The 27,251-nt window shown below is 36.3% G+C and overlaps 1 protein-coding gene across 1 annotated transcript in view; it reads right to left on the bottom strand.

The window, feature by feature from the left end:
• ACVR2A (activin A receptor type 2A) overlaps positions 1 to 27,251 on the bottom strand; it is an 85,807-nt gene that overhangs the window by 35,004 nt on the left and 23,552 nt on the right. Inside the window, exon 2 of the mRNA XM_060106172.1 lies at positions 1,243 to 1,450. Coding sequence (XP_059962155.1) covers positions 1,243 to 1,450 — 208 coding nt within the window. The remainder of the gene's footprint in view (positions 1 to 1,242; positions 1,451 to 27,251) is intronic.

Raw genomic sequence — 27,251 nt, 5'->3', positions numbered from 1 at the left:
TTGTAAATAATGCTGCAATAAACGTGGAGGTACATATATCTTTTCAAGTTAGTGTTTTCATTTCCTTTGTATATATACCCAAAAGTGGAACTGCTATATCACTGCTATTTTTAATTTTTTGAGGAACATCTATACTGTTTCCCTAGTGGCTCTACTTACTCTTTCATAACAGCAAATATCACTTAATGATCACCTCTGTTAATAAAGAAGCTAATAATCAGAAATACAGCTAAAATGTATAATTACAGAGTAATAATTCCCAGAAAATTCATATATATAGATGTATATCCTAAATACTAAATATATACCTAAATGACCATTTTAATTTTCACCAAAAATGGAGCTAATTCAATTTTCATGAGTTTATTCAACACATTTTACTATTAATCACATATGTCCAATCAACCACAGATTCGTGGTAATCTATTAAAGCCCCTGAAAGTGGATCAGGATGTAGCTAGAGTTCCGTGACTGTATTAGTTATCTGGCTCCAAAAAGTCTGGTTATCTAGGATTCTGTACCTTCTGCAGTCATCAGCACCCACCCTCAGTGAAAATCCTGTGGCCCAGGCAGTTTAAGTGATCGGCCAAACATCTAGGGACACCTTGCAGAAAGATCACAGGCAGTCAATGACATATCCACTATATTTTATTTCCAACAGAATAAAACAATTTAAACAAGGTTTTTTAAATAAAATGTAGCTTTCTATGAGGATTGTGTTAGTTCTGATGTAATTCTGAATGTCAAGTTAAAATGTCTCTTGGGATAAAGAACAAAGGCCTACTCTGCAAGGAAATGTAGTGAGATCAATTTCTTCCAGATACATAAAGAGGGAAACTAAAATGATTAAGCTTTATTCTCCTTCAGGATAGATTTTCAACAGATATAGTCTCTCTTAAAGCAATTTTTAAAATCCTTTTTCCTTAAAATTGGTGTTTAAAAAAAACCTATAACCCTACAACATATGGAAAGAAATGTTTCTTATCTAAAGTTCTCACCACTTGATAGATTATTCAAAGTATACTGAAGATAAAACATAAACATGCTATATTTATTTTTTTACTTTAAAATACATATCTTGTCATTACAACATGTTATAATGGTCTTCATAATCCCATCTTAAAAAAGAAACAGTGAAAATCCATGCATTGATCTTTCTCCTTTTAAAAAAATGGGGGGGGGGGAAATGGAGGAAATGAAAATTATTCAACACTATCATAAAAAAATAAAATGTGTTCTTACCTGTCATAGCAGTTGATATCATCCAGCCAACAACCTTGCTTCACTATTTCAATGGAACCAGAAATATTCTTCCAGGTAGCAAAACAATGCCGCCGTTTATCTTTGTCACCATAACAGGATTCAACACCAGTTCGATTGGTTCTATCTCTTTCCCAATTAGCATTATAGAAAATACACTCCTGAGTTTCTGATCTACCAAGTATAGCACCTATAAGATAATAAAATGACAACTTTTAATATAACTGTATTTGTTCCTAAACAGATCGTCTCGTCTCCCAGTACATGAAACTTCAAATCTTCCTGAAATGTCAATAATTTACTGCCTTACTAGTGTTATAACATTGGGTTCAGGTTTCCAGGTCAATCTCTGTACTTTAAGTATAATAAACATAATAATAGAAAGCAACCACATATATCACAGGGTTTCTCTGTAAAAGGCCAGTTTCACTTAAGAATGTCCTTGATGGAAAGCAGTACAATTGTTAATTTTTAAAAAAAATCTTGACCCTTGAGTAGACTTCTTCTCAATATTCTGTGTGACAAAATGGGAACTAACCAAAAGCACTGCTACTACACACTGAAGTACAATGATTGCCCTCAGAAAAAGCCCTTGCATGATTGAGCTGTGAACTAAACCAACCAAGGCTATTCAGACGACTATTTGGCAGAAATGTTCCCAAAATGAACCAAGTAAACCTGTTACATCAAGAAAAACACCTGACAGTATGCACTGCCAATAATAAAATATGAGTTTTCAAGCAAAAATAAGAATTCTGGAAAATTTGTATTTACCACCACCATTAGCCTGACACCTTCCCAATACTTAAAGAATTTCTGATGAGTGGTGATATTAACAAATGTGACTTTTAAATACAGAATAATGAGATGTGCCAATATTTAGAAGGTCTATATAATTCAGAGAACCAATATTTTCCAAGTGAATTATGCATGACATTTGAAAAACACTCATGGGCAAAAAATCCATACAAAATTCAAGATAGCCAAGTAGATTTTAACATTACAGAGGACAAAAAGTTCATTAGTGGTTTCAGATTCCACACTGTAACCTAACTTTTAAGAAACTATCTCTTGTCTTACATGGAAAAGCAAGGGAACTGGAATACCCAAAATAATTCTGAAAAAGATGTACAAAACAGAATTCATACTGTTTGTTTTTTCGTTGGCTGCACTGCGTTGCTTGTGAGATCTTAGTTCCCCACTCAGGCACTGAACCTGGGCCATGGCAATGAAAGCGCCGAGTCCTAACCACTGGACCGCCAGGGAACTCCCCATATTACTTGTTTTTAAGACTTTTACTAAAGCTTCGGCAATCAAGACAGTGTGGTCTTAGTGAAAAGACAGACACATGAGCCTACAGGACAGGACAGAGAATCCAGAAATAGACCCAAACACATACGGTCAGTTGATACACAGCGAAGGTACCAATGCATTTAGCAGAGAAAGTCAACAACTGACGCTGGAACAATTGGACATCTATATGCAAAACAAAGAACCTCAACTCATATCAACTCACAGCTCATGCTATATACAAAAATTAACTCTAAACACATCACAAACTCAAAATAAAACCTAAAACTATAAAATTTCTAGAAAAAAATGAAAAATCTGGTGACCCTAAATTATGAAAGATTTCTTAGAACACAAAACACATGAGCTACAAAAGAAAAAACTGGTAAGTTGAACTTCATTAAAATTGAAACTTCTCTTTGAAAGTTAAGGAAAAAATTTCAGACTGGGAGCAAATACTTGCAAATTATATACCTTAAAAATAACTGATATTCAGAAAATATAAAGACCTCTCACAACTCAACAATATGAAAACATACTACCCAATTTCTAAAAACTGAGCAAGAGATTCAAGGAGATGCTTTATCAAACAGATATGAATGGGAAATACTACATAAAAAGATATTCAATATCACTAATAATCCACAATTACCTTAAAAAAGGATTAAAATATTCCTCACTTTTCTAACTATATATCTGTGTATGGCCAAATTTCCTTCATATCAAAACAATACAATGGATTGTTGTATCACAACAAATTGAGTAGAAAAAACAGATATAAGAATCCAGTTGTCTTCTACTAAAACAATTATAAAGAGATCTGTAACAATTTCACTAATTTTTTTGTTGTCTTGGAAAATAGTTTTCATAAAAATCTATTCTTTTGTTAACATATAATGGATTTATTGTCACTTCTAAATAAATATATTTTAATTTTCTGCCTTAATTTCTAATATGATGAATACTTACAGATACAAAGCATATAAAAACTCTCTGGGGTAAGTCTAAAGAAGTTCTGAGACCAAAAAGTTTGAGAACTGCTGCTCTACAATGCTCTAGCACAGAGATATAATTATAAGCTGATAAAATCTGTGGCAGTAATGGTGCTGTGGACTCCTCAACTACAGAAGAAATAATAGTGTGAGCGGACATGTAAACTATGGCTGGTAACTCTATGTCCATTGTATTTTATAAAAGAAGGGCTGCTACTACTATTCATCTGTATATAAACAGTAGCCATTTTGTAAATTATTCCTTTTCAGAAACCTGTTGAAAATAACAGCAAATTAAGTTTCCTCCTTTACTAAATAACCACAAAGCAATCATACTCTGCCCATGTTATCTCAAAACAGGGGATGGCAAACTTTTTTCTGCAAAGGGCCAGAGAGTAAATATTTTAGCTTTTGCAGGCCATATGGTCTCTTTCACAACTACTCAATTCTGCCACTGTAGCACAAAAGCATCCAGAGGACAGTAAATGAATGAGCATTGTTACATTCGAATAAAACTTTATTTACAGAGAGTGAAAATTAAATTTCATGTAATTTTTACATGTCACAAAATACTATTTTTTTTTTGATTTTTTTTCCAACCATTTAAAAATGTAAATATCATTCTTAGTTCACAGGCTGGATTTGGCCCACAGGCTGTGTGGTCAGCTACCTCTTATTTTTTTAAAGATTTTTTTTTTTTTTTGATGTGGACCATTTTTAAAGTCTTTATTGAATTTGTTACAATATTGCTCCTGTTGTAAGTTTTGGTTTTTTGGCCGCGAGGCATGTGGGATCTTAGCTCCCTGACCAGGGATCGAACCCACAATCCCTGCATTGGAAGGTGAAGTCTTAACCACTGGACCGCCAGGGAAGTCCTTGTCAGCTACCTCTTGAAACAACATCCTAATTCCCACAGTCTAGCTAACCTGCCTTTTGTTTGTTTTGTTTGTTGAGGAGGAGTCTTCTGTGAACTATCACTTGAGTAATTCATGTTAAAAACCACTATTAATTATTTTTAATTTCCAAAAGAAGACTCCATTGAAGCACAGGAACAACACTTGAACTAAATAAAACTGACCTCCCAAAAAAGAACATTGCCTATAACAAAAATGCCAAATAGGTTTTATCTTTGGCGTCAATTCTAATCAATTAAGAGTGGCTGCCAGGAGCCATGTACTGAGAAAGGTTTTGAGGTAAAGGGTTTTGAAATTAGTATAGAAGGAGAGGGGAAAACATCAGTATCTTTTCTTTGCCACTTCTGGACTTGAAAAAAGATAAACAAATGACTATTTTCTTTATTTCTTTTAATACTTCTTAATATATATATATACATATATATATATATATTTTTTTTTCTTTTGCGGTACGCGGTCCTCTCACTGTTGTGGCCTCTGCTGTTGTGGAGCACAGGCTCCGGACGCGCAGGCTCAGCGGCCATGGCTCACGGGTCCAGCCGCTCTGCGGCATGTGGGATCTTCCCGGACCGGGGCACGAACCCGTGTCCCCTGCATTGGCAGGCGGACGCTCAACCACTGTGCCACCAGGGAAGCCCTACTTCTTAATATTTAATGGTAAGTTAAGTTAAGATTTCAGATGATTTTCTAGATCTAGACTATCACTTGATTGATATTATCCATAGATAGAAAGAAAACTGCTTAATGGGGAAAACTGACAATCTTGCCACCCCCCCCTCCTCAAGCTGATTGGGTAATCAGTCTCTATCCATCACGTCTCCAACTGACCACTAAATATAATAACATGATTATTATAAAAATAAACCAAGTTATATGTATTTTTATGTTAAGCTCACATAGTGACTTTAAAGGTGTAGTTCTAAAAAGGATGACAAAAGTTACCTATATTTACTAGTTTTTAAGAGCATCTCCCAATTTAAAATTTTCTGAAACTTTAAATTTCTACCATAGGTTTATTCTATCAAAGTAATTCCAAATAGTTAATATGACTTTCAAAAGAAATAAATGAACATAAAAGGTCTGTGTGCAGGGTTTATTATAATGGTTCTTAACAAATGATGTACATCAGAATCCCCTATGTGTTTTCTTGAATTCACGTTTGAGTGCCATTTTGTATGCCCCAGGAATGAGTAGTTGAAAAGTACATGGCAGGCGGCGGGGAAATATATAGATGTATAGATATTGTATGTATGTTTTCTTTTCTCCTTTTGGCAAAGACCCACTGGTGATCTAATGTTCCTCCCCAGTGAAGTACCACTGGCTTAGTAGACTGTGACCTGAACTTGGAATTTAGTTTACAAACTGACCTTGAACAAGTTACCAAACCTTTCACAGCTTTGTTTCCATATTTGATTCAATTTCCCTAATAATTCCATAATTATTATGGATAATTCCATAGTTTCATAACTCACACTCAGGCAAGTTATAGCAAATCAGCAAGTCTAGTTGCAGAATCTAGTATCAGAATTATTTTAGATAATAGTTCTATTTCCAAAGTACTGCTTATACATAATGACTCATACTGACCATTTCATTTTTCCTACCATTTAAAAAGAAAAAAAAATTAATACACAGGACCTGAAATTTGTTAGAACATTTGGCCATAAAGTAGGCCTATAAAAGTCATACTCAAAACCTGAAATACTCCTCCCATGAGGAAAAAGTAAATTTTACCTACTGCAACTGCATCTGAGGACAATTAGGGTTTTGTTTTTTAAAAGCATTAAGTATTAAAATAATACACCAACACTAATTTTACACAGTCTCTTCCAGAAAAAGATGAAGAGGGACTACTTAACTAATTTTCTGAAGCCAGTATTACCTTGATACAAAAACCAAAGACAGAACAAAAAAGAAGAGGGGTAATACAGACCAGTATCTCTCACTAACTTAGATGTAAAAGTTCTCAACAAAATTTTAGCAAACAAAATCCAAAACTGTATTTTTTTAAAGTAATACATCACAACCAAGTACAATCTATTCCAGGCATGTAAGGTTGGTTTGATATTCAAAAATCAGTAAATGCAATCTGCCAAATAAACAGGCTAAAAGAGAAAAATCATATGGTCTATCAGTATAACAGGAATAGATGGAAACTTCCCCAAAGTCACAAAGAGCACCTACAAAAAAAACTACAGCCAACATCATACTTAATGGTGAAAGACTGAATGATTTCCCTCTAATATCAGAAACAAGGCAATAATGTCTACTCCCACCACTTTTATTTAACACAGTACTGAAAGTTTTAGCTATTGCAATAAGGCAAGAAAAAGAAATTAAAGGCATACCAATTGGAAAAGAAGATCTAAAACTGTTTCCATTTGCAGATGAAATGACTGTCTATTTAGGAAATTCCAAGGAATCTTCAAACAGAAAAAATGCTAGAACTAGTGAGTGAGTTCCGTAAGATCACAGAATACAAATCAACACACAAACATCAACTGTGTTTCTTTATACTGACAATGAACAACTGGAACTGAAAGTAAAAATTAAAAGTACCAGTTACAATTGCTCCTAAGAAAATAAAATACATATAGTCTAATAAAACATATATAGGATTTGTATGATGAAAATTATAAAATGTTGATGAAAGAAATCAAAGAAGACCTAAACACTTGGAGAGACATACTGTATCCATGGATTGGAAGAGTCAACATAATAAAGATGTCCATTTTCCCTAAACTGATAAATAGGATTAATCCAATTCACATCAAAATCTCAGCAAATTTCTTTGTAGACACCTAAAAGAGCTTATTAATGTGTTGAAAAAGAATAATAAAGGGAGAAACCACTCTTCTTGGTGTTAAGGCTTACCATATAGTTGCAGTAGCATGACAGTGTGGTACTGGTGGAGACAAAGACACAAAGACCAGTGGTACAGGTAGAGGACCCAGAAACAGACCCATACGAATATGCCCAATTAATTTTTAACAAATGAGCAAAAGAATTTTAAAGGAGGAGAGATAGCCTTTTCAATAAATGGTGCTGGAACAGTGGACATGGATCAAGCAAATATTCCTTAAATGCCCTCCCCTTTGCAATCTATCATCATTCTAACAGTTTCTGAAAGGCCAGCTCTTGCAAAAAGCCTCCCAGGCTAAATCTCACATATGTGACAATTTTCAAGTTTTCTCATCAGAACTCCTCCTTCCCACAAAATGCACACTACTTGCAATCCAATAAATATTTTATATTTACTCATTGTTTTTAGTTAGTTGTCTATATTAGTTCTTTCATACATCAGAATGCTATTGGATCTAAGACTGTCTTACTTGCCCTCCAAACATAAACAGTACTTAACGAATGATTAAAATGTAAAAATGTGATGTGACAACTGAATTTTAAAAATCCACCAACTAGGGCTTCGCTTGTGGCGCAGTGGTTGAGAGTCCACCTGCTGATGCAGGGGACACGGGTTCGTGTCCCAGTCTGGGAAGATCCCACATGCCACGGAGCGGCTGGGCCCGTGAGCCATGGCCGCTGAGCCTGCGTGTCCGGAGCCTGTGCTCCACAACAGGAAAGGCCACAACAGTGAGAGGCCCGTGTACAGCAAAAAAAAAAAAAAAAAAAAAAAAAAAAATCCACCAACTACTACTGCACCCCCATCTCCTTTGAAACAGATAGATGGAATTAAAGAATCTTTTACAATTATGAATTGTATTAATTTCTTATCTAATTAAGATGACAATGTTTTTCACGGTCCTGTGACCAGCCTCATCCTATCACAATTTTCCTACGGTATGCAACCAACATTAAACAGAAAGAAAAGAACTGTTTTGACAACTTACAAATCTGAGGCTCACTTCTGGAAAAGTATTTTAATGCTGTCTGAAACTATCAACAAGTCACTGAGAACACAGTATAAACAGGTTACTGAATGCCTTCCCTAACCTTGTGCCTCCCAAAGGCAACTTAGTTTGCTAGGAAGGGTTAATGAAGTTTCAAAAATAATCAATACAACATGAAAAGCAATTCTTGTTTTCCCTTCACATGTCACTGCTTCCCACCACTCTAGGGGTAGAACACACATCCAAAGAGAATCACTTATGGAAGGCAGATCAAACTGAATGATGCTTTTAATCAAAAACATTTTATAGTACAAATAAAATAAAATAAAATAATATCAAAACACTGATACAACCCTCATGCAACCCTCAATATGAAGGATACCCTAATTTCCCCCAATGAGAAGATATTTTAAAAATCTTTTGACCAACTTGAAATATACAAACCTTTCTATATTTGTATGAAAAGCCCAATGTATACTTAATTTTAACTCATTAATTTAGTTTTAAGAATGTTTTAAAATCATGAAGCACAAAAATTTTAAAAACAATTTTGTTCAAACTTCACCTACGTCTTTCAACAAGTGTCATCTCATTACCTTCTTTTTGAGTCATTTAAAAGTAACAAAACTTGAATTATCTTCATTTCCGTTTAAGTTGTTTGAGAAACAGTACTTTTTGAAGTCATATAGAATATTGTCACTGGAAATGTTTCTCCAAGCCACAAACTTCCACTCCCATAATATTAAGACACTGTTTTTTTCCCATTGTTCTATAGGTATATATTGTGATGTTCATAAAGTACTTATAATATTGCTCTTAAAAGTGAGATTTTAAAGGCTTTTTTTTTTTACCTTTGTGAATAGTTTACAACAAATTATGATAGTTAGTCAACCCTCCCAAGAATAATTTCTTATCTGTTTGAACTCTTTATTCCCCTTTTACCTTTTCCCTCGGGAAACTTCCATAAAAATTCAAAACTAGCACTGACTGGCATCATTTCAAGCCTGTCTTCTACAAACATTATACTTCTATTCAAAATAAAATTATTGAGCAAGAGCCTCAAAATATTAAAAACTTTGCAAAGTCTCAAATATAAAATGACTTTTTCTGGGAATAATCTTTGAAGAAAACTTTGCTTTTATATTGAACATATACAGATGAAAAAAATTGATCATATGCTTGTACTGTAAATTAAAACACCAAGATAAGGGCTATAAATAAATGCAGTAGGACTTTGGAGATGATAACCTGGACCTCCACTAAACTATGAGCTTCCAGAACAAGCCCTACTATCATTGCTGTATCAGCAGTACCTGGCACAGTACAGGAACTCATTAAACATGCACTAAATCAATCAATTAACAAGGAAATGAAAAAAGAAGGTTTTATGGAGGAAAGGGGACTAAAGCAGGACTATTAAGGAAAGAGACAGAACTGAGCTAAACAGAGACAGAGAAGATCATGATCAAATAAACAGGGCTGTGGTTAATCAGTGTTTGACAAGATTGCTTTCACTTAACATGAACGTTCCATATTCTTCAGTATTGGGTATAATCAAGGCAGATTTGCAAGACATCAAAAGTTAAGAATAAAAGTTATATTTTTAAGATTAACCTGAAAATCAGTAAACTGTGTTGGAATGGAAGGAAACTCAGCAAGCCATATTAACTACCCAATAAAAACCAGGAGTCTATAATATCCATGCTTATCAGATGGCCACAGGTATCAAAAGGACTGGCAAATTAGAATATGGAGATCAAGTTTTTGCTTTACACAGTCTCTTATTTGGTCTAAGTGTAAGAAAGTAAGATAAAAGTGACCTGAGTTAGGTATTTGGCTGTTGATAAATGTTTAGCTTACATCATCTTACAAAATAAAGCTTTATTCCATATATATTTACCCTATGTTTCTTTTTTTTGCTAACTCTCTTCCTGATGTTATGTTCTTACTGTCATGAAAGGTATGTATTGTCCGGGATAAGCAAGGTATCTTCAAAGATAAGGCACAACAGAAAAGTGGTTTTGCCTATAGCCACAAAATGTGTGGGCTACCTATAAATGCCCAGATCTCAAGATTGAAATAATTCTATGCAATTCTCTGGCACTCATTCAAAATACGAATTATATCAAAACAGGTACAAGCAGATACAAGTATTACCTAGACCATATAAAACAGGTTTCTGATATTAGATGTTCATTTTGGGGGGAACAGGGAGATCACGGTGACTGCAGCTAGAGGCCAATACTCCCATCAGAATAAATGGACTATTTTTTCAATTGCACAAAAGCCAAAACTGGGCATAAACTTAGAAGAATAAGAGATAAAGGTAAATTCTCAGAACAGACATCCTAAGATAGATTAAGGAACCCCTCCCCCCGCCACATACACACACAAAGCAGTTTCTACTAAAAACAACCTACAAGTCTCAATTACTCTGAAAAGACACTAGGTACATTAAGGGGTTTTAGTGCTTCATTTACTTGGGAAAATGCAGGTTTTCTTTTTAGTAAATCATCAAACTCTGATGTAAAAACGGATCACTTCAGCTGCTATGAAAGTAATGTGAAATATTACCCTTGAGGAACCAGCAGTATTAAGAGTGAGAAACTTAAAAAAACAAAACAAAACAACTCATCACAAAGTTTTCATCAAAGTAACATCTGGCAACTTAAAACCAGCAACTGAAGAAAATCAGCAATACTTATTAGAGAAGTTTTAAATAGCAGTACACTTCTGTTAAAGGAAAAGAATACAAACTGAAAACTCACTATGATATTAAATAACAGCTATATCACTTAACTAGCCTTATTTTAAAAATCACCAATGGCCTTCATATTTATAACTAAGATGCTTAGTACTAGAAGAGAAGAATCTAAAATTCTTGTTTATTACTTCTATGTGTTGTGTAATTTCTTTAAAACTCATTTTAATAATTTTTTTATGCATCTATAAACAGATCAAAGGTCTTCTGGTATCCTTTCTTTTCTATATTAATAAACATCACAGAAGTCACCTTCCCTATTTGGCTGCCCTGGGCTGTTTTTAAGTATTAGGAAAAAAAGTAAAGTCCACAATGTCCCAAAAGACTTCTGATAAACAAGTTAGAAATATGAGGAAGGAGAATAAATTTTCAAATAAAATTTCTGGATGGCAATGCAACATTTTAGGACCTGTCAATCTAATTTTTATTTTTATTTTTTTAAACTAAGCACCTTCCTACCACCAAACAATCACTTCCAAAGGAAAACACAAACACTTTCTGGCAATTTTCCCAGAATTTTTTTTTGCCTTGCCTGTTATACTCAGTACTATCAGTCTGACAAAACAGTTCAAGATTCTGTCCATCTAGCTTAAGTAATATAAACTAAAAACAGAACTTATGTGGAATAAAATAAAAATATAAACATTGTACGTTGTAACACTAGACACAGTGTGTGCATTCATGGGTGTGAGAAGGAGAATAAAAGTAGATGTCAACATCTAACCACTGGTTATCTAAGGACCCCTAATGTTAATTCCTGACAAATTACTAAGATAACCACCTAAAATGTATTTTAACACTGTTAACTCATCAGTGACTGATTTTCCTCATATAGGTCCAAAATAAGTATATATCTACTTTTATACAGACCAGGGTTTGAAGAACACATAAATTTCTCAAACCTCTCTCTTAAAAATCCTTAACAAAATTTTAGAGGCCCAAAGAGAACACCAAATTTGAAATAGAATTACCTTTTATAAAAGAGGCAAGCAAAACCTCTCTAAATAAAGCTCTTACAAATTTCTTATTTTTTAATTCACTTAATTGTAGATCTAGTTCAATACAAAGAGGTTTAATAAGAGTTACCAGATCATGAAATGAAAAAAGGCAAAATATCAACTCTTAATTTGGAAATAGTTCTCAAACAACTGAGAACACAGTTTGATTATATTTAGTAAGTTTTTAAAAACACATATATTTACCAGCTTCGCTCTTAAGAAACGACTGATCTCTTAGATCTTAAAAAATTAAAATACTCAGTTAATTTTCTATGATATTTCTATAACTATTACCCCATCCTCCAAAAATGAAAGATTCATTTGCTACTTAATTCATAAACGAAAAGGGAAAGCCCTTAAAACTAATAACCCTTTTAAAAAAATCCCTAAATCACAACAATACAAAACATGCACCCTTCCTCTAAAACCCAGAGAAAACTAAGCAAAAATTTCAGGTAAACATTCTAAATCAAATGAATATTTGATTCTAGGTTACAGTTACTGGCCTCTTGTGTAAAATTTGTAAAAGCTGTATTTGTAAAAGTCATGTTTGCCCATTTTAAAGATAAACACATCCATCTAATACCTTTCAACAACTACCAAAGTTGTTTTAGATGTTGGCTTGTCTGAACCTTATAAAAGAGATTTTTATAAAAATCTTATACCAAAGTTGTTTTAGATGTTGGCTTGTCTGAATTTATAAAAGAGAAGTAGCAGGAATAGTAAAAATCAGATTAACACACTCATTCTTATTTAATATTACAAAGTATATTCTATCTAAATCTTTCATGTTTACAATTTTAAAACATTTCCTTCTGGCTTCCCTGGTGGCGCAGTGGTTGAGAGTCCGCCTGCCAATGCAGGGGATACGGGTTCGTGCCCCGGTCCGGGAAGATCCCACATGCCACGGAGCAGCTGGGCCCCTGAGCCATGGCTGCTGAGCCTGCGCATCCAGAGCCTGTGCTCCGCAACGGGAGAGGCCACAACAGTGAGAGGCCTGCGTACCACAAAAAAAAAAAAAAAAAAAAAATTTCCTTCAAATCTCTTCTAAACTTGAAGAAAACATTTTTTTCTTGAACACTTTAATAGACTTGCTATATTCATACTGCCCAAATCTAACAATTTTGTTCTGTTACTTACCACAAAAGAATTATTAATAGTATCTCGATAAAAATTTCCCTCCACAACTTAATGGAACAAAATATATATACTACAGGCAATAATTTTTACTATAAGTATTCATACTTCTCTGTACAGGCATACCTCGGGGCTCGGGTTCCAGATAACTGCAACAAAGTGACTTCGCAATAAACCAAGTCGCACAAATTTTTTGGCTTCCCAGTGCATATAAAAGTTATGTTTACACTATACTGTAGTCTATTAACTGTACAAAAAGCATTATGCCTGAAAAGACAGTGTACACACCTTAAGTAAAAAATACTTTACTGCTAAAAAATGCTAACCGTCACCTAAGCCTTCAGTGAGTCGTCATCTTTTTGCCAGTGGAGGGTCTTGCCTTGATGCTGATGGCTGCTGACTGACCAGGGTAGTGGTTGCTGAATCTCTGGGTGGCTCTGGCACTATCTTAAAGTAAGACAACAATGATGTTTGCCACATCAATTGATTCTTCCTTTTATGAATGATTTCTCTGTAGCAGGCAACGCTGTTTGATAGCATTTTACCCACAATAGAACTTCTTTCAAAATGGGAGTCAATCCTCTCAAACTCTGCAGCTGCTTTATAAACTAAGTTTATATAATATTCTAAACACTTTGCTGTTATTTCAACGATCATCAGAGTGTCTTCACCAGGAGCAGATTCCATCTCAAGAAACCACTTTCTTTGCTCATCCGTAAGAAATAAATCCTCATCCATTCAAGTTTTATCATGAGGCTGCAGCAGTTCAGTCACGTCTGCAGGCTCCGCTTCTCATTCTAGTTCTCTTGCTAATTCCACATCCGCAGTTACTTCCTCCACTGAAGTCCTGAACCCCAAGCCCCTCAATCTGTGAGAGTCGGAATCAACTGCTTCCAAATTCCTGCTAATGTTGATATTTTCACCTCTTCCCATGAATCACAAATGTTCTTAATGGCAGCTAGAATGGTGGTGAATCCTTTCCAGAAGGTTTCCAACTTACTTTGCCCAGATCCATCAGAGGAATCACTCACCATCTATAGCACCCATGGCCTTATGAAATGTATTTCTTAAATAATAAGACCTGAAAGTTGAAATTACTCCTTGATCCATGGGCCACAAAATGGATACTGCATTAGCAGGCATGGAAACGACATAATCTCATTGAACATCTTCATCAGAGCTCTTGGGTGACCAGGTGCATTGTCAGTGAGCAGTAATTTTTTTTTTTTTTTTTTTTTTCCCTAAGCAATAGGTCTCAATAGTGGGCTTAAAATATTCAGTAAACCATGCTGTAAACAGATGTCCAGGCTTTGTTGTTCCATTTATAGAGCACAGGCAGAATAGATTTAGCATAATTCTTAAGGTCCCTAGGATTTTCATAATGGTAAATGGCACTGGCTTCAACTTCAAGTCACCAGCTGCATTAGCCCCTAATAAGAGAGTCAGCCTGTCCTTTGAAGCTTTGAAGCCAGGCACTGACTTCTCCTCTCTAGCTATGAAAGTCCTAGATGGCCTCTTCTTCCAATAGAAGGCTGTTTTGTCTCTACTGAAAATCTGTTGTTTAGTGTAGCCACCTTCATTCATTATCTTAGCTTGATCTTCTGGAAAACTTGCTGCAGCTTTTACATCAGCACTAGCTGCTTTCACCTTGATATTATGGAGACAGATTCTTTCCTTAAACTCAGGAACCAACCTTTGCTAGCTTCAAACTTTTCTTCTGCAGCTTCCTCACCTCTCTCAGGCTTCACAGAACTGAAGAAAGTTAGGGCCTTGCTCTGGATTAGGCTCTGGTTTAAAGGAATACTGTGGTTGGTTTGATCTTCTATCCAGACCACTGAAACTTTCTCCATGTCAGCAATAAGGCTGTTTTGCTTATCATTTGTGTGTTCACTGGAGTAGCACTTTTAATTTCCTTTAAGAATTTTTCCTTTGCTTTCACAACTTGGCTGTTTGGCACAAGAGGCCTAGCTCTTGGCCTATCTCAGCTTTCAACATGCCTTCCTCACTAAGCTTAATCATTTCTAGCTTTTGATTTAAAGTGAGAGATGTGTGACTCTTCCTGTCACTTAAACACTAAGAGGCCACTGCAGGGTTATTAATTGGCCTAATTTCAATATTGTTGCATCTCAGAGAATAAGAAGGCCCAAGGAGAGGGGGAGAGATGAGGGAACAGCTGATCGGTAGAGCAGTCAGAATACACACAACATTTAACAATTAATTTCGCCGTCTTGTATCGGTACAGTTTGTGGTGCCCCAAAACAATTACAACAGTAACATCAAAGATCACTGATCACAGATCACCATAACAAATAATGAAAAAGTGTGAAATATTGTGAGTACTACCAAAACTTGACACAGAGACACGCTGTGAGCAAATGCTGCTGGAAAAACAGCACCGCTAGACTTGTTCAACGCAGGGTTGCCACACACTTCCAATTTGTAAAATATGCTATATCCATGCAGTAGTAAAGAAATTTGGTTTTCAAAGAGTAAAAGAGCAGCATGATAAATGTAGCACTAACAGTTTTCATCAAGTATCAAAGGAAGAGCAGAACATAGACATTCTAGACTAGTCTCCTTCAGAAAGCTTTCATATAAACCTCTATAAAGCACACTACTCATAGTTAGTCCATAAATTTTATCACCTTCGCTAATATAACTTGCATTTGAAATGTCATGTTTCCATTGAAAACAAGGTATGTCTACTACAACAATAATCAATAGCTGGTAAGATTTCCTATCTAATGAATGATTTTTTTTTTTTTTGTGGCTGCGACACACAGCATGCGGGATCTTAGTTCCCTGACCAGGGATCGAACCTGCAGCCCCTGCAGCGGAAGCACAGAGTCTTAACCACTGGAACGCCACGGAAGTCCCCTATATGAATGATGAAACTATTTTCTAATAAACTATTTTCTAATAAGCCACCACCTATATACCCCATTAAGAAAACCAGAAAAACTCCTCTTTACTTAAACTAATAGTAAAAGGAACTTTTTGTGTTCAGGAGTATGACAGACAACCTCGGAAATGTAGAACTGAAGAAGAGTAAATAAAGTTAAACTATCTACTTTTAAATCCGATAGTGGAAGGGGGATAACACATTGATACATCCTTGCTTATGCCCTAATAAGTTTAGTAAGTTAAATGTCTTAAAAGGAATTGTTGGGCCCACCCTGAGTGCCATTCCACCATTTTTTCAACATCCTCCCACCCAGTAATGTTTATATCTACCATTTTCTTAAGGAACAAAGATCCACAGAACCTTAACAACTATCAGGGCTGTTCCCAGTCTTTTATTTGTGAAACATTTAAACATAAGGTTAAAAAATTCTTATTAGTAAGCCACTGAAAGATGCCAAAATAAGATTCAAAAAAGTTCAAATATAGGACATTTTCCTCCAACTTAAAAGCTACTTTTCCAGTGCCAGAAACTAATTAAGGACACAGCTGGCCAATGTGTAGGTTTAGGGCTACCCTAGAAATGGAAATCTGGGTTCAGACATGTAGCAAAAAGCAAAGGAATTCAGAGACACAAAAACTTTAGTAATAATGCTACTGTTGTTGCCCTTTTTCATACTCAGTGATGTATTTGTGCACTGAGGAGATGGAGAAGGGTCAGGAGCAACAGGAGATAAGAAAAGGATGGAGATAAAAAGCAGTTGAAAGGACATAGGGAACAACTGCAACCATCCGAGTTGTTCTCTGTTAAGCAGCTGGCTGGCTGGTGACTCAGGGGTCAACAATTCTAATCCCCGGCCTTCACTGAATCTGAAAACCAATTCCTGGTGGAATTTACACACCCTCTTCCTATTTAGCACTTATACCCACCTGCCCCAATTTTCAGGGAAGAACAATTTTGCTTTTTAAAAACAAACTAAGAACAGGGAATGACTGCAATAAAAGTTTGAGCCCAACAGGAACTTAAGTATCAATAGGTATTAAAAGCCTCATAAGTCTGATGAAGAGAATGGAAGTGATAAGCTGATGAAAATTATGTCCTAGGTGCCACAAAATCTATGATCTCTCTTTAACATTAGCATTTTTCAAATATAAATTAGCACTTACAGCATATACCTAACACTTGAGAAGAGGCTTGGGAGTAAATACCTAAGAGAAAAGGCAGCAGCACTGGTGTAAGTAAACAAAATGGGTTTTATCAAACCAATTTTTAATTTTTTACTTAGTCTGGTACTTAGGAATTTTAAATCTGTAATAAGCTATTTCATTAATTATACCATACAGTAAAAAGGGAAACCAAGAAGCCAGGGTGAGAGACAAAAACTGAGATATAGTACAAGAAAAACAGAAGTAACAGTGAGTGAGCAGACTGTTTAAATAAGAAACAGGAAAAAGGACCAAAAACTGAGGATTGTTCATGGGAATAAAGGCATTTAATCCGTTCAAGAGGTGAACGCTAGTGTTGCAGATCATGCTTGCAGGAGCACAGTACTAGGCATACAATAAAGCTCAACAGCTTTTCTAACAGAAGTACTACACACTGCCTATCTTATTTTCTGCTTCCCTATTTATTTTGCCACAAAATCTTAAATTTTCACTAATGGATGGTAACATTTTTGAATCCCTGAAACTAACTTTAAAAGGAAGGCTAAGGAGTATAGACTCAGTCAAGATCCAACCATGTCCTACGATTTTCTTTCTTATAAAAATGTTTTCTGCGATATTAAACAGCTTTAACCTGCAGGTGGTAGATTTGTCCCTTCATTTTGACATCTGTGTTAACACCATCTTGAGTTCCTATGGGAAAAACATACACAAACACATGTAGAGTTCTAATGTGCAATATTTTTATGTTCACTTTCAAGCTGGAAGCAAACTATTCCTAATTTATGTTGTGCAGCCAGTGCCTACAAAATTTATGCCTCTAGAGGAAACAAGAAACAAGAGCCATGTTTCTCAAAGTGTGGGCCATGAACAACCTCCATCTAAATCACCAAAACACTCATTTCTGCCCCCAGTCCAGACCAACTAAATTGAATTCTCTAAAAGTGTGCTGTCTGGTCAACACACTGCATGCTTAAAAACCATTTAATAAGTATTTCTATATATTAAATTATGTGTAGGGATTAGACACCAAAATAAGAATGTTTTAAAGCATGAAACACTATAACCAACACAAAGTATATACCCAGTAACAGTCTGCCCTCTCTGGAAATGGAAAAAATGGGGGATTATATTTTATCCCCCGAAAACACCCTAGTAGTGGGGGTGGTTTTTTTGTTTGTTGAGAGCAGAGGGTTTAATTGATGGAAGAGTATGAAAGTACAGATAATCCCTAAATAGGACAACCTAAACAACTGAATCACAAAACTTATTTTTAAAAAATTATTCCTAATATTATTAGGAATTATTATTCCTAGTATTAAACACTTTAATGCCTAAATTAAAAAATTAGAACAGGGACTTCCCTGGTGGCGCGGTGCTTAAGAATCTGCCTGCCAGTGTAGAGGACACAGGTTCGGTCCTTGGTCCAGGAAGATCCCACATGCCACGGAGCAACTAAGCCCGTGTGCCGCAACTACTGAAGCCTGCGCACTCTAGGGCCCACGTGCTGCAACTACTGAGCCTGCATGCTGCAACTACTGAAGCCTGTGTGCCTAGAGCCCATGCTCCACAACAAGAGAAGCCACCGCAATGAGACGCCTGTGCACCACAACGAAGAGTAGCCCCCGCTTGCCGCAACTAGAGAAAGCCCACGCACGACAACGAAGACCCAACACAGCCAAAAAAAAAAAAAAATTAAGAAAAAAAAATTAGAATAGACGTTAGTCTTTCCTTCAAATTATATATTCATCTGGTCTGAATGTCTATAATCCTACTGGGCCTCTCTGCACCTAATAAAAGCAAAAAATTAAATGGAAATGGGGGAAATAAAAATAAACTCATTATTTTTTGGATAGAAATTTGATATCAAATACGAGTACTATGATCCACCAAGACTCACCTAATACAAAAATCATTTAGATTTATAGCTAAGAGTGACTGCAAATACACACACACACACAGACACACACAGATACGTATTGTAAATTACAATATACATATATGTATGTAATATGTATTACAGGGTTTCCCTGGTGGCACGGTGGTTAAGAATCCACTTGCCAATGCAGGGGACACGGGTTCGAGCCCTGGTCCAGGAAGATCCCACATGCCGCGGAGCAACTAAGCCCGTGTGCCACAACTACTGAGTCTGCGCTCTAGAGCCCGTGCGCCTAGAGCCCATGCTCCGCAACAAGAGAAGCCACCGCAATGAGAAGCCCGCGCAACGCAACAAAGAGTAGCCCCCACTCACCGCAACTAGAGAAAGCCTGTGCGCAGCAACAAAGACCCAATGCAGCCAAAAATAAATAAATAAATAATTTTTAAAAAATTTATTACATATATTACAATCTATAGGAGTCTAAAATTTAATTATCTTTTCACCTATACTTATTTTTACAAACTGAAAGATATCTTACTTGATCCTCACAACAATCCTACAGGGGAAATAGGAATAGATATCATTATTCCTATCCAACTCCTACTCTAGGCTTATAGTACAATGAACTTTCAAAAAAGATCTCAGAATCATCCTTTCTGGTGGTTCTCAAACTAGATGTGGTGTGGATCAGCTACACCTGAGTGCAAAAGAAAACTTCCTTGGCTCTACTCTCAGAGACTGACTCAGTAGGTCTACAGTGGGGATCAAGAAACTGCATTTTTATCCAGTACTCAAGGAGATTCTAATGCTGTGAGGTGCTCAAACCAGAGTTGGAGAAACACTAATCAATTCAATTCCAATTGAGTCCCAGAAAGATAAAGTGGTCACTGTGGTGGTGCTGTGGTGGAGCTGTGACTCAATTCCAGATTTCTGTTCTTTTTTTCACTATCCAAACAATTCACAAAACAAGACTTAGAAAGTCTTTCTTCACTTAATAGGAATTACGCATAAAGAAATTTTCATCAACTGTTACCGACCTAAACTCTGAAAACTGCTTTGAGGAGTAATAGCTCAGAAGGTGTGGCATAAGCATGTATTCCAAGAAAACACTATAGTACCTCTTTTTCCTCCCTCTGGATATTCCAAACTAAGAGGAGTAACAGGAGGATGTGTCATACTGGCCAAAGCCACTGAATACATAATCTTATTCAATCCATGTAATTCTATGAAGTAGATGCTATTTCTGCCCATTTTATGGATGAAGAAACTGAGGCTTGGGTGGTTTTACCTCACCAAGGAATGTAAAGTTAAATGGTCAGGACAGGACTGGACCAAAATTGAAAGTATGAGCTCTTAATCTCACTTACATACTGTGGCCAATGTCCCTATCCCTAGGGTCCTCTTATTCACTGCTTAAGCAATAAATATTGATATAGTATTCTGCATAATCTTTCATTTGCTCTTAAGTCACCAAGAACTTGGTCCAGTTCCTATTTCATAAAAATCAATCATTTACCTCAGACCCTTCCTCTCTACTATATTAGTGTAAATCATCCTCCCCTGCCTCCCTGCCACCCACACTATTTCTCTGCAATCAATTTTGCCTGTTGATCTCAGTGGTTCTTCTTGGGTGCCATTATGAGTAACTACTGCTTTCCTCCAAACTATGACATAGCCTAGGCTAAAAAGCCCTTAGTTGGGAAAGTTGTTTTCCTTAAAGTAATAATCAATTATTTTGTTCTTCTTATAGAATACTGGCCATTGTCAAGTCCTGCCATTTCCTATTTTCATCTTCTTTTGAATCTCTGCTGTTTTCATCTTCCAGCTGGTTTCCCACCATCTACCAAAGTTGTTTCACACCAGTTTCTCAATCTGACTCCCTCCTGAAATTACAAACCATTTCATACAAAATTACCTGCACCAAGTCTATCTTAGAGATTCAGCAAACACTCTACGACACCTGAGTTGTCCAATACAGTAGCCACTAGCCATGTGTGGTGACTGGGCACTAGAAAGATGGCTAATCTGAATTAACACGTGCCATCAGTGTAAAATATACACTGGATTTCAAAGACTTAGTACAAAAAAATTTAATAATTTTCATACTGATTACATGTTGAAATAATATTTCTAATAAAATGTATTAAATGAAGTATATTATTAAAATTAATCTCACCTTTTTTTAACGTTTTTTAATGTGGTTACTAGAAAATCTAAAATTATATTTTCGTATAATTTATATGCTCACAGTATGGCTTGCATTATATTTCTTTTGCAGCACTGCTCCAGACACTCCACCATCCTGAGCTTGATTGGCCCAATGCCCTCACTGTAACACATGCCATATGTGATCTTCTTAGAACATACTCACTCTATCTGTTCAGTCATCTCCTAAAAGCTATAACAATTAGTTCACCCCATTAAAAAATCCAAAACAATGCTTTATCACAAATAATATACATGCACATTTTAAGGAACACCATCTGGAAATGAAGCTACCATGGATGTCTCCAAAGTGGGAACTACAAGCTAGGTGTCAAGTAAATGAGCTACTCAGAGGCACATAAAACACCCTGCCTATTCTAAAAGTAGTCCTCTCTTATACTTGGAAATTATTCTCTGGAATTTTTCTCATTGTTTTTTCTCCTTTGTACATAAAAGGTGCCCCCAAGAAGGTGACACAATGGCTACCTCTAACAAAGGAAAAAGAAAAATCCTAGAAACCATAAAAAGACAAGTAAAACTTCTATCACTAAAATATCTATACATAAAACCAGATGAAGAAGATTTTGGGAGTTAAAGTATATGTTATTAGGAAAGAAAATCATTATTACTTTCAGAAAGGATGCATTTAACAACATCTGTCACAAATCCTACTCAACCAGATGACCTGGAGATAGTAGTAGGTGACTCAGATTCCTACCATGGTCACCTGGTAGCAATTCTGTCAAAGGAAGAAGTCATACCAACACTTCTTTAATTGTATAAGCCAAGAGATGCATCAATGACAAGTTTCCTGAATTTTCAGAAGTGGCAGTGATAAACCAAAAGATCAGATGAAAAACCATGGCCATCTGTTGATGTCAGACTGATAAAGAAACAAAAGATAGAGGTTTCTCTTGAGAAATACTCTGAAAATATAAAGCAGAACACAATGTAGGCTACCAATGCTTTAAATCAACTACTTAACATATTGAATATCCATGGAATCCAACTTTCCATTAGGATACAATAAGAAGCTTTTTACATCAAGGCATATTTTACTTTTAATTGGGCTTTACATAATGTGTTCAATGTGGAGAAATAACGTATGACTCCTTTTTGATAGGTGCAAAACTGGTAGGCAGGACACATTTAAGAAGTTAACTGTCGGGCTTCCCTGGTGGCGCAGTGGTTGAGAGTCCGCCTGCCGATGCAGGGGACACGGGTTTGTGCCCCGGTCCGGGAGGATTCCACATGCCGCGGAGCGGCTGGGCCCGTGAGCCATGGCCGCTGAGCCTGCGCGTCCGGAGCCTGTGCTACACAACGGGAGAGGCCACAACAGTGAGAGGCCCACGTATGGCAAAAAAAAAAAAAAAAAAAAGAAGCTAACTGTCAATCATTTAAATTTTACTGGGTAGAATATGTACACACCAAACCATGGGCTCTATGTTTCCAATGCTGATTCAAAGGAGGAAATGTAAAGTATGTGATCAGTTTTGCCACTACTTGGGATTAAAAAAAAAAAACTTGCATCAGAGAGCTAGCAATCTTCACCAGTAAGAATTCCTAATACAACAGCTACTTAAATTGTTTCTCTCCTACTCAGGCCAAAGGCCAACAAACAAACAAAATCAAGTCACAAGGAATGTTAATGGGAAGTAACAAGAGAAGAGAATGAGCAGAAAAATAAACAAGATATCACCTTGAAGAAGAGCAAGAAGATGGCAATGTGAGCAGTGTTTTAAGATGATCCCAAAAAGCAGGAGGCAAGTTTGTCTTTAAAATGAAATCTTAACAGATGGTTAAGTAGGGGACTCAGTCCTCAGAATATTTATAAAATGAGTTTTTCAATACATATCTGCTCAATTCCACTGAAACCAAAAAGATAGTACAAGGCTTAAAAGCAGCTGTTCCACACTTTTTCTCGCTAGGACTTACCTGAAGCAGATAGCACAGCTTTTAACCTTTTTGTTTTCTTTCACACCAGCTTTAAAATTTTATTTATAATTAAATACACTATATATACATAAATGCACAGGCACCTAGGATAGATGATGTGCAAAATTTCCTATGAAGGATAAGATACAAAACTCTTTATTTAAATAAAACTCTGACTTAAAAAGCAGACCAAATTAAATTATTTCTTGATGTCCCTTCAGGTCCTTAGAATTTAGGTATTAAAATGAAAGAAAGTGATTAGCAGAAGGTAATTAACAATTAATTTAGTAATAATGTACTAGCTTGTTGGCATTTACTCAACAGTGACCAAAAGGAAAGAGAAAATGTCTTCCTAACAAATTCTTAATATCATAAAAATCCACAAGTGTAAGAGTTAGAAGTTGCGACATTGCAGGGGAAACACCTTTCCACATATGCACTCTGGGCACAGGAGGGGAGTTCCGAACATCAGACAATACCCATATCTAAGTGCTCTGAGTAAGCAGTGTTATGGAAACACACCAAAAGAAATAAAATAGTCCCTTTCTGCCCTTGGGGAATCTGTAATCCATTCTGAATATCAGATATACCAAAAATTTAGAAATTATTTAAAATAATATTTTTGCTTCGTTGCAAACAAAGTACATGAGGAATGTGAAGACCTAAAGGGATAAAAAGGATTAATTAGAAAAGGCTTCACAGAAGAAGCAGTTTATGAAAAAGATTCTAGCTATATTTGGAAAGTAAAGATATCTGTCAAAGGAAGAGGGTACTCAAGGAAAAGAATGGCACACATGCAGAAAGCAGTCTATACTGAGAAATAATGAAAAAGGAAAGAAGGAAGAAGTGGGGGTTTCACAATAGAGTGAATGGATTAACAGGAGAAATAAATGAAAAAAGTCAGGGAAAACAGTTCTTGCAACTAAAAGGTGTAGGATAATTACCTATAGTATCAGAGTCCCTGCATAGTGACAGGTCAGCAGGCCTGAAAGTGTAAAGGGTAAATCTCTGTCCTAGGCAGCCCACAGGGTACTAGGATAGGCCAAAGAACTTTATAAAGTGTGACACCTGCTCTCAAGTTGTAAATGCTTGAACAAGAAAAATCAGAAGTGACTTGTTAAATTCAGCACTCTGGCAAGGTATACTTTACTCAAGGTATACTTTACTAATTCAAAAAAAGCAGGTAGGTAGAGTTACTTGAGATTAAAAGTACATTTTTGATTAAAGAAGTAACAGAGATCACCAGGTAGAATATTAAAAGGAGGAAGAAATAGGCCAACACTTAACTTGATGCTATGCTACATGAGAGGACCACAATGACTAACAGGCATGTCTGAATATTGAAGCTTTCCTTGTACTTCAGACATTTTTCACTCCAGTAAAAAATTTTTCTCTTTGCTTTGAAGAGAACTCACACTCACACCCTCCACACACACCCTCCTCTCACACCCACACGCATTCCCTCAAAACACACCCTCACACCCCCACCCTCTCACACCCCTACACACGTCTCCTCACACACCCTCCTCTCTCATACTCCACCACACCCGCCCACTCCCCTTCCTCTTACACACCCCCACACGCCCTCACATGCTGTCTCCTCACGTGTGCCCACAAGCCTCACACCCCCACACCCACGCTCTCCTACACCCCAAGCACATCCATATCCCATTCAACCCAAGTATGCTACCTCACTGTCCCCCCCCATCTGAGCTCCTGTCCCTACCTTCACCTTTCCTCCCCCAACTCTCAACCCCACAGCAACCACCTTCCCATCTACCTAAATTTTCATTCATCTTTCAAGGCTCACTGAAGTCCCATTTTCTTTATGAAGCTCTCCAGGATACCTTTACCTTTTGATGATTTTTCTTGGTGTTGGATTTCTTACTTACCCAACTGGCATTCAGCTGGTTTCTCATGCAACTTAACATTTAAATATAAACTATATTGTAACATTTACTGTTGATTTATATATAAAATTCTCTCCTCAACTAGAGCATAAGCGCAGGCCACAGCTTTCTGTTTTCTCTACAGGAGCACAATAAAGGGCACACCCTTTATTGAATGATAATCTCGCTGAGGGGAAAAAAACATAGTGGTTATCAGGATTGTTTTTAAAAATATTAAAATAACAGAAAGTACTGATATATTCATAAAGGACAGCATCTTATAATCTTTAGGAAAGGAACTAAAACAAAACAAACAAAAAAACCCAGACATTTCTAAAACTTTGCACAAAATAAACAGGTTATTTCACATTGATACTTCAAGAAGAAATAGAGCCTTTCCTCAAAATTCAAGAGTTGGTGTAACTTCTCAGTTTAACAATCTACAAGGGTTGTTATGGGGGGAAAATGAAAATTAAAATCTTAAATCATAGCATCCAAGGCTCCATCTCATTTGTACTGAATTTATTTTTCTAACCATATCTCCCATTACATTTTCTACCTTTTCTCTCCTGTCTAAAAGAAGTGTTCAGCCTATCTATAAGTATTATCATATTTACCACCTCAATGCTCTTACACATGCTGGCCACTCTGAATTGAATCTTCTCCATCAAAGGCCATTTGTTGAAATACTACCATTCTTCCCAGGTCCAAATGCCACTACCTCCACATACAATGCTGATTACAACTAATCAATGAACACGAGCTGAGCACCAACTCTACCAGCACTGAGTCAGGCACCTAGATTTCAGAGACGAATCCCTTACAGATCTTATGTGAATAGAGAAAACTGGAGAAAATGTCAATAATGTAGGGAGTATAACAATAAGTGGATGAATAAGATACTATGGGAATACGGAAAGGAGTACCTAACAGTCTGCCTAGGAAAGAATGGCCCCACAGGAACTGCAGGAAGTACAAAATGAGTAGAGTCTGGAGGCAAAAAACAAGTATGTGGGGAGAGGGGAGAGATTAGGAGTTTTTTTTTAGTGTTATAGGATCAAAGTGGGAAGCAGTGATGGCAGGAAATTAAGTTGGAAATGAACAGTCCCAGAGGGTACTATATGTCACGTTAAAAAGCTTGACCTTCATCCTATGTAGGTGATGAGAAGTCGGTGGGGGGGATTTAAGCTGTTGAGTGTCAGGGTCAGATCTCCACATTCATGATAGAGCTCAGTATCTACAGTCTCCATGGTTTCTAGCAAAGAGTATAGAAGACAGGTTTTCTTTTTCCCTGGTGCTTTTTTGTTTGCTTTGTTTGGAAGTGGGAGGGAGAAAGGTCCATTGAAGAGTCTAGGCAAGGAATGGTAAGGGTAAAACTAACACACTGGTGATGGGAATGGAAAAACAAGAATAGATTCAACAAATATCCAGAAGGTAAAATTTACAGGATTTAGTAATTTCTTGGATTTGGCAGAACACTAAGAAGCACTGAAGATGGCACCCAAGTTTCTGGCTCCAAGAGGTTTACATTTTAATCTTTCCCTTTCTATTAGCTCTCTCCTGAACCAACTCCTCAAGCACATAAACATCTCAACTTTAGCTTTCTTCCATCTCTTTACATCCCTTCTCAGCCAACATTTCCTAAAAAGTAATCGGCCACCACCAAATCTACTTCCTTATTCACAATTCACTCCCCATCTTCTACAACATGGTTTTTGTCTCCACCATTCCACTGAAATGTCCTTGCTAAAGTTACAAATAATCTCCAAATTTACAAATTTAGTGGTGACTTTTCAGGCTCTATCTTATTTAATCTCTCTGGCACCATCAAATATTCCCTCCATCTAGATTTCTTACAATGACACGAGTCTTCCTTCTACCTTTCTGGCCACAGCTGGTTCTCCTCTACAAGCTCTTCCTTGTCCTCTCCCCCTACTCTGAAAAAAATCAGCATTTCAAAGCATTTGATCTTTGGTTTTCTTTTTTCTTCTTCTTCTGCCAAGTTGATTTCATGCCTGTAAATCTACTGCCCAAAGACTCAAATCTTTCTACAGCTTAGACCTATATCATCAACTACT

The sequence above is a fragment of the Mesoplodon densirostris genome, chromosome 8 (assembly GCF_025265405.1).
Source record: "Mesoplodon densirostris isolate mMesDen1 chromosome 8, mMesDen1 primary haplotype, whole genome shotgun sequence".
In the NCBI taxonomy this organism is placed as follows: Eukaryota; Metazoa; Chordata; class Mammalia; order Artiodactyla; family Ziphiidae; genus Mesoplodon; species Mesoplodon densirostris.
This window is presented reverse-complemented; position numbering and strand designations above follow the sequence as displayed.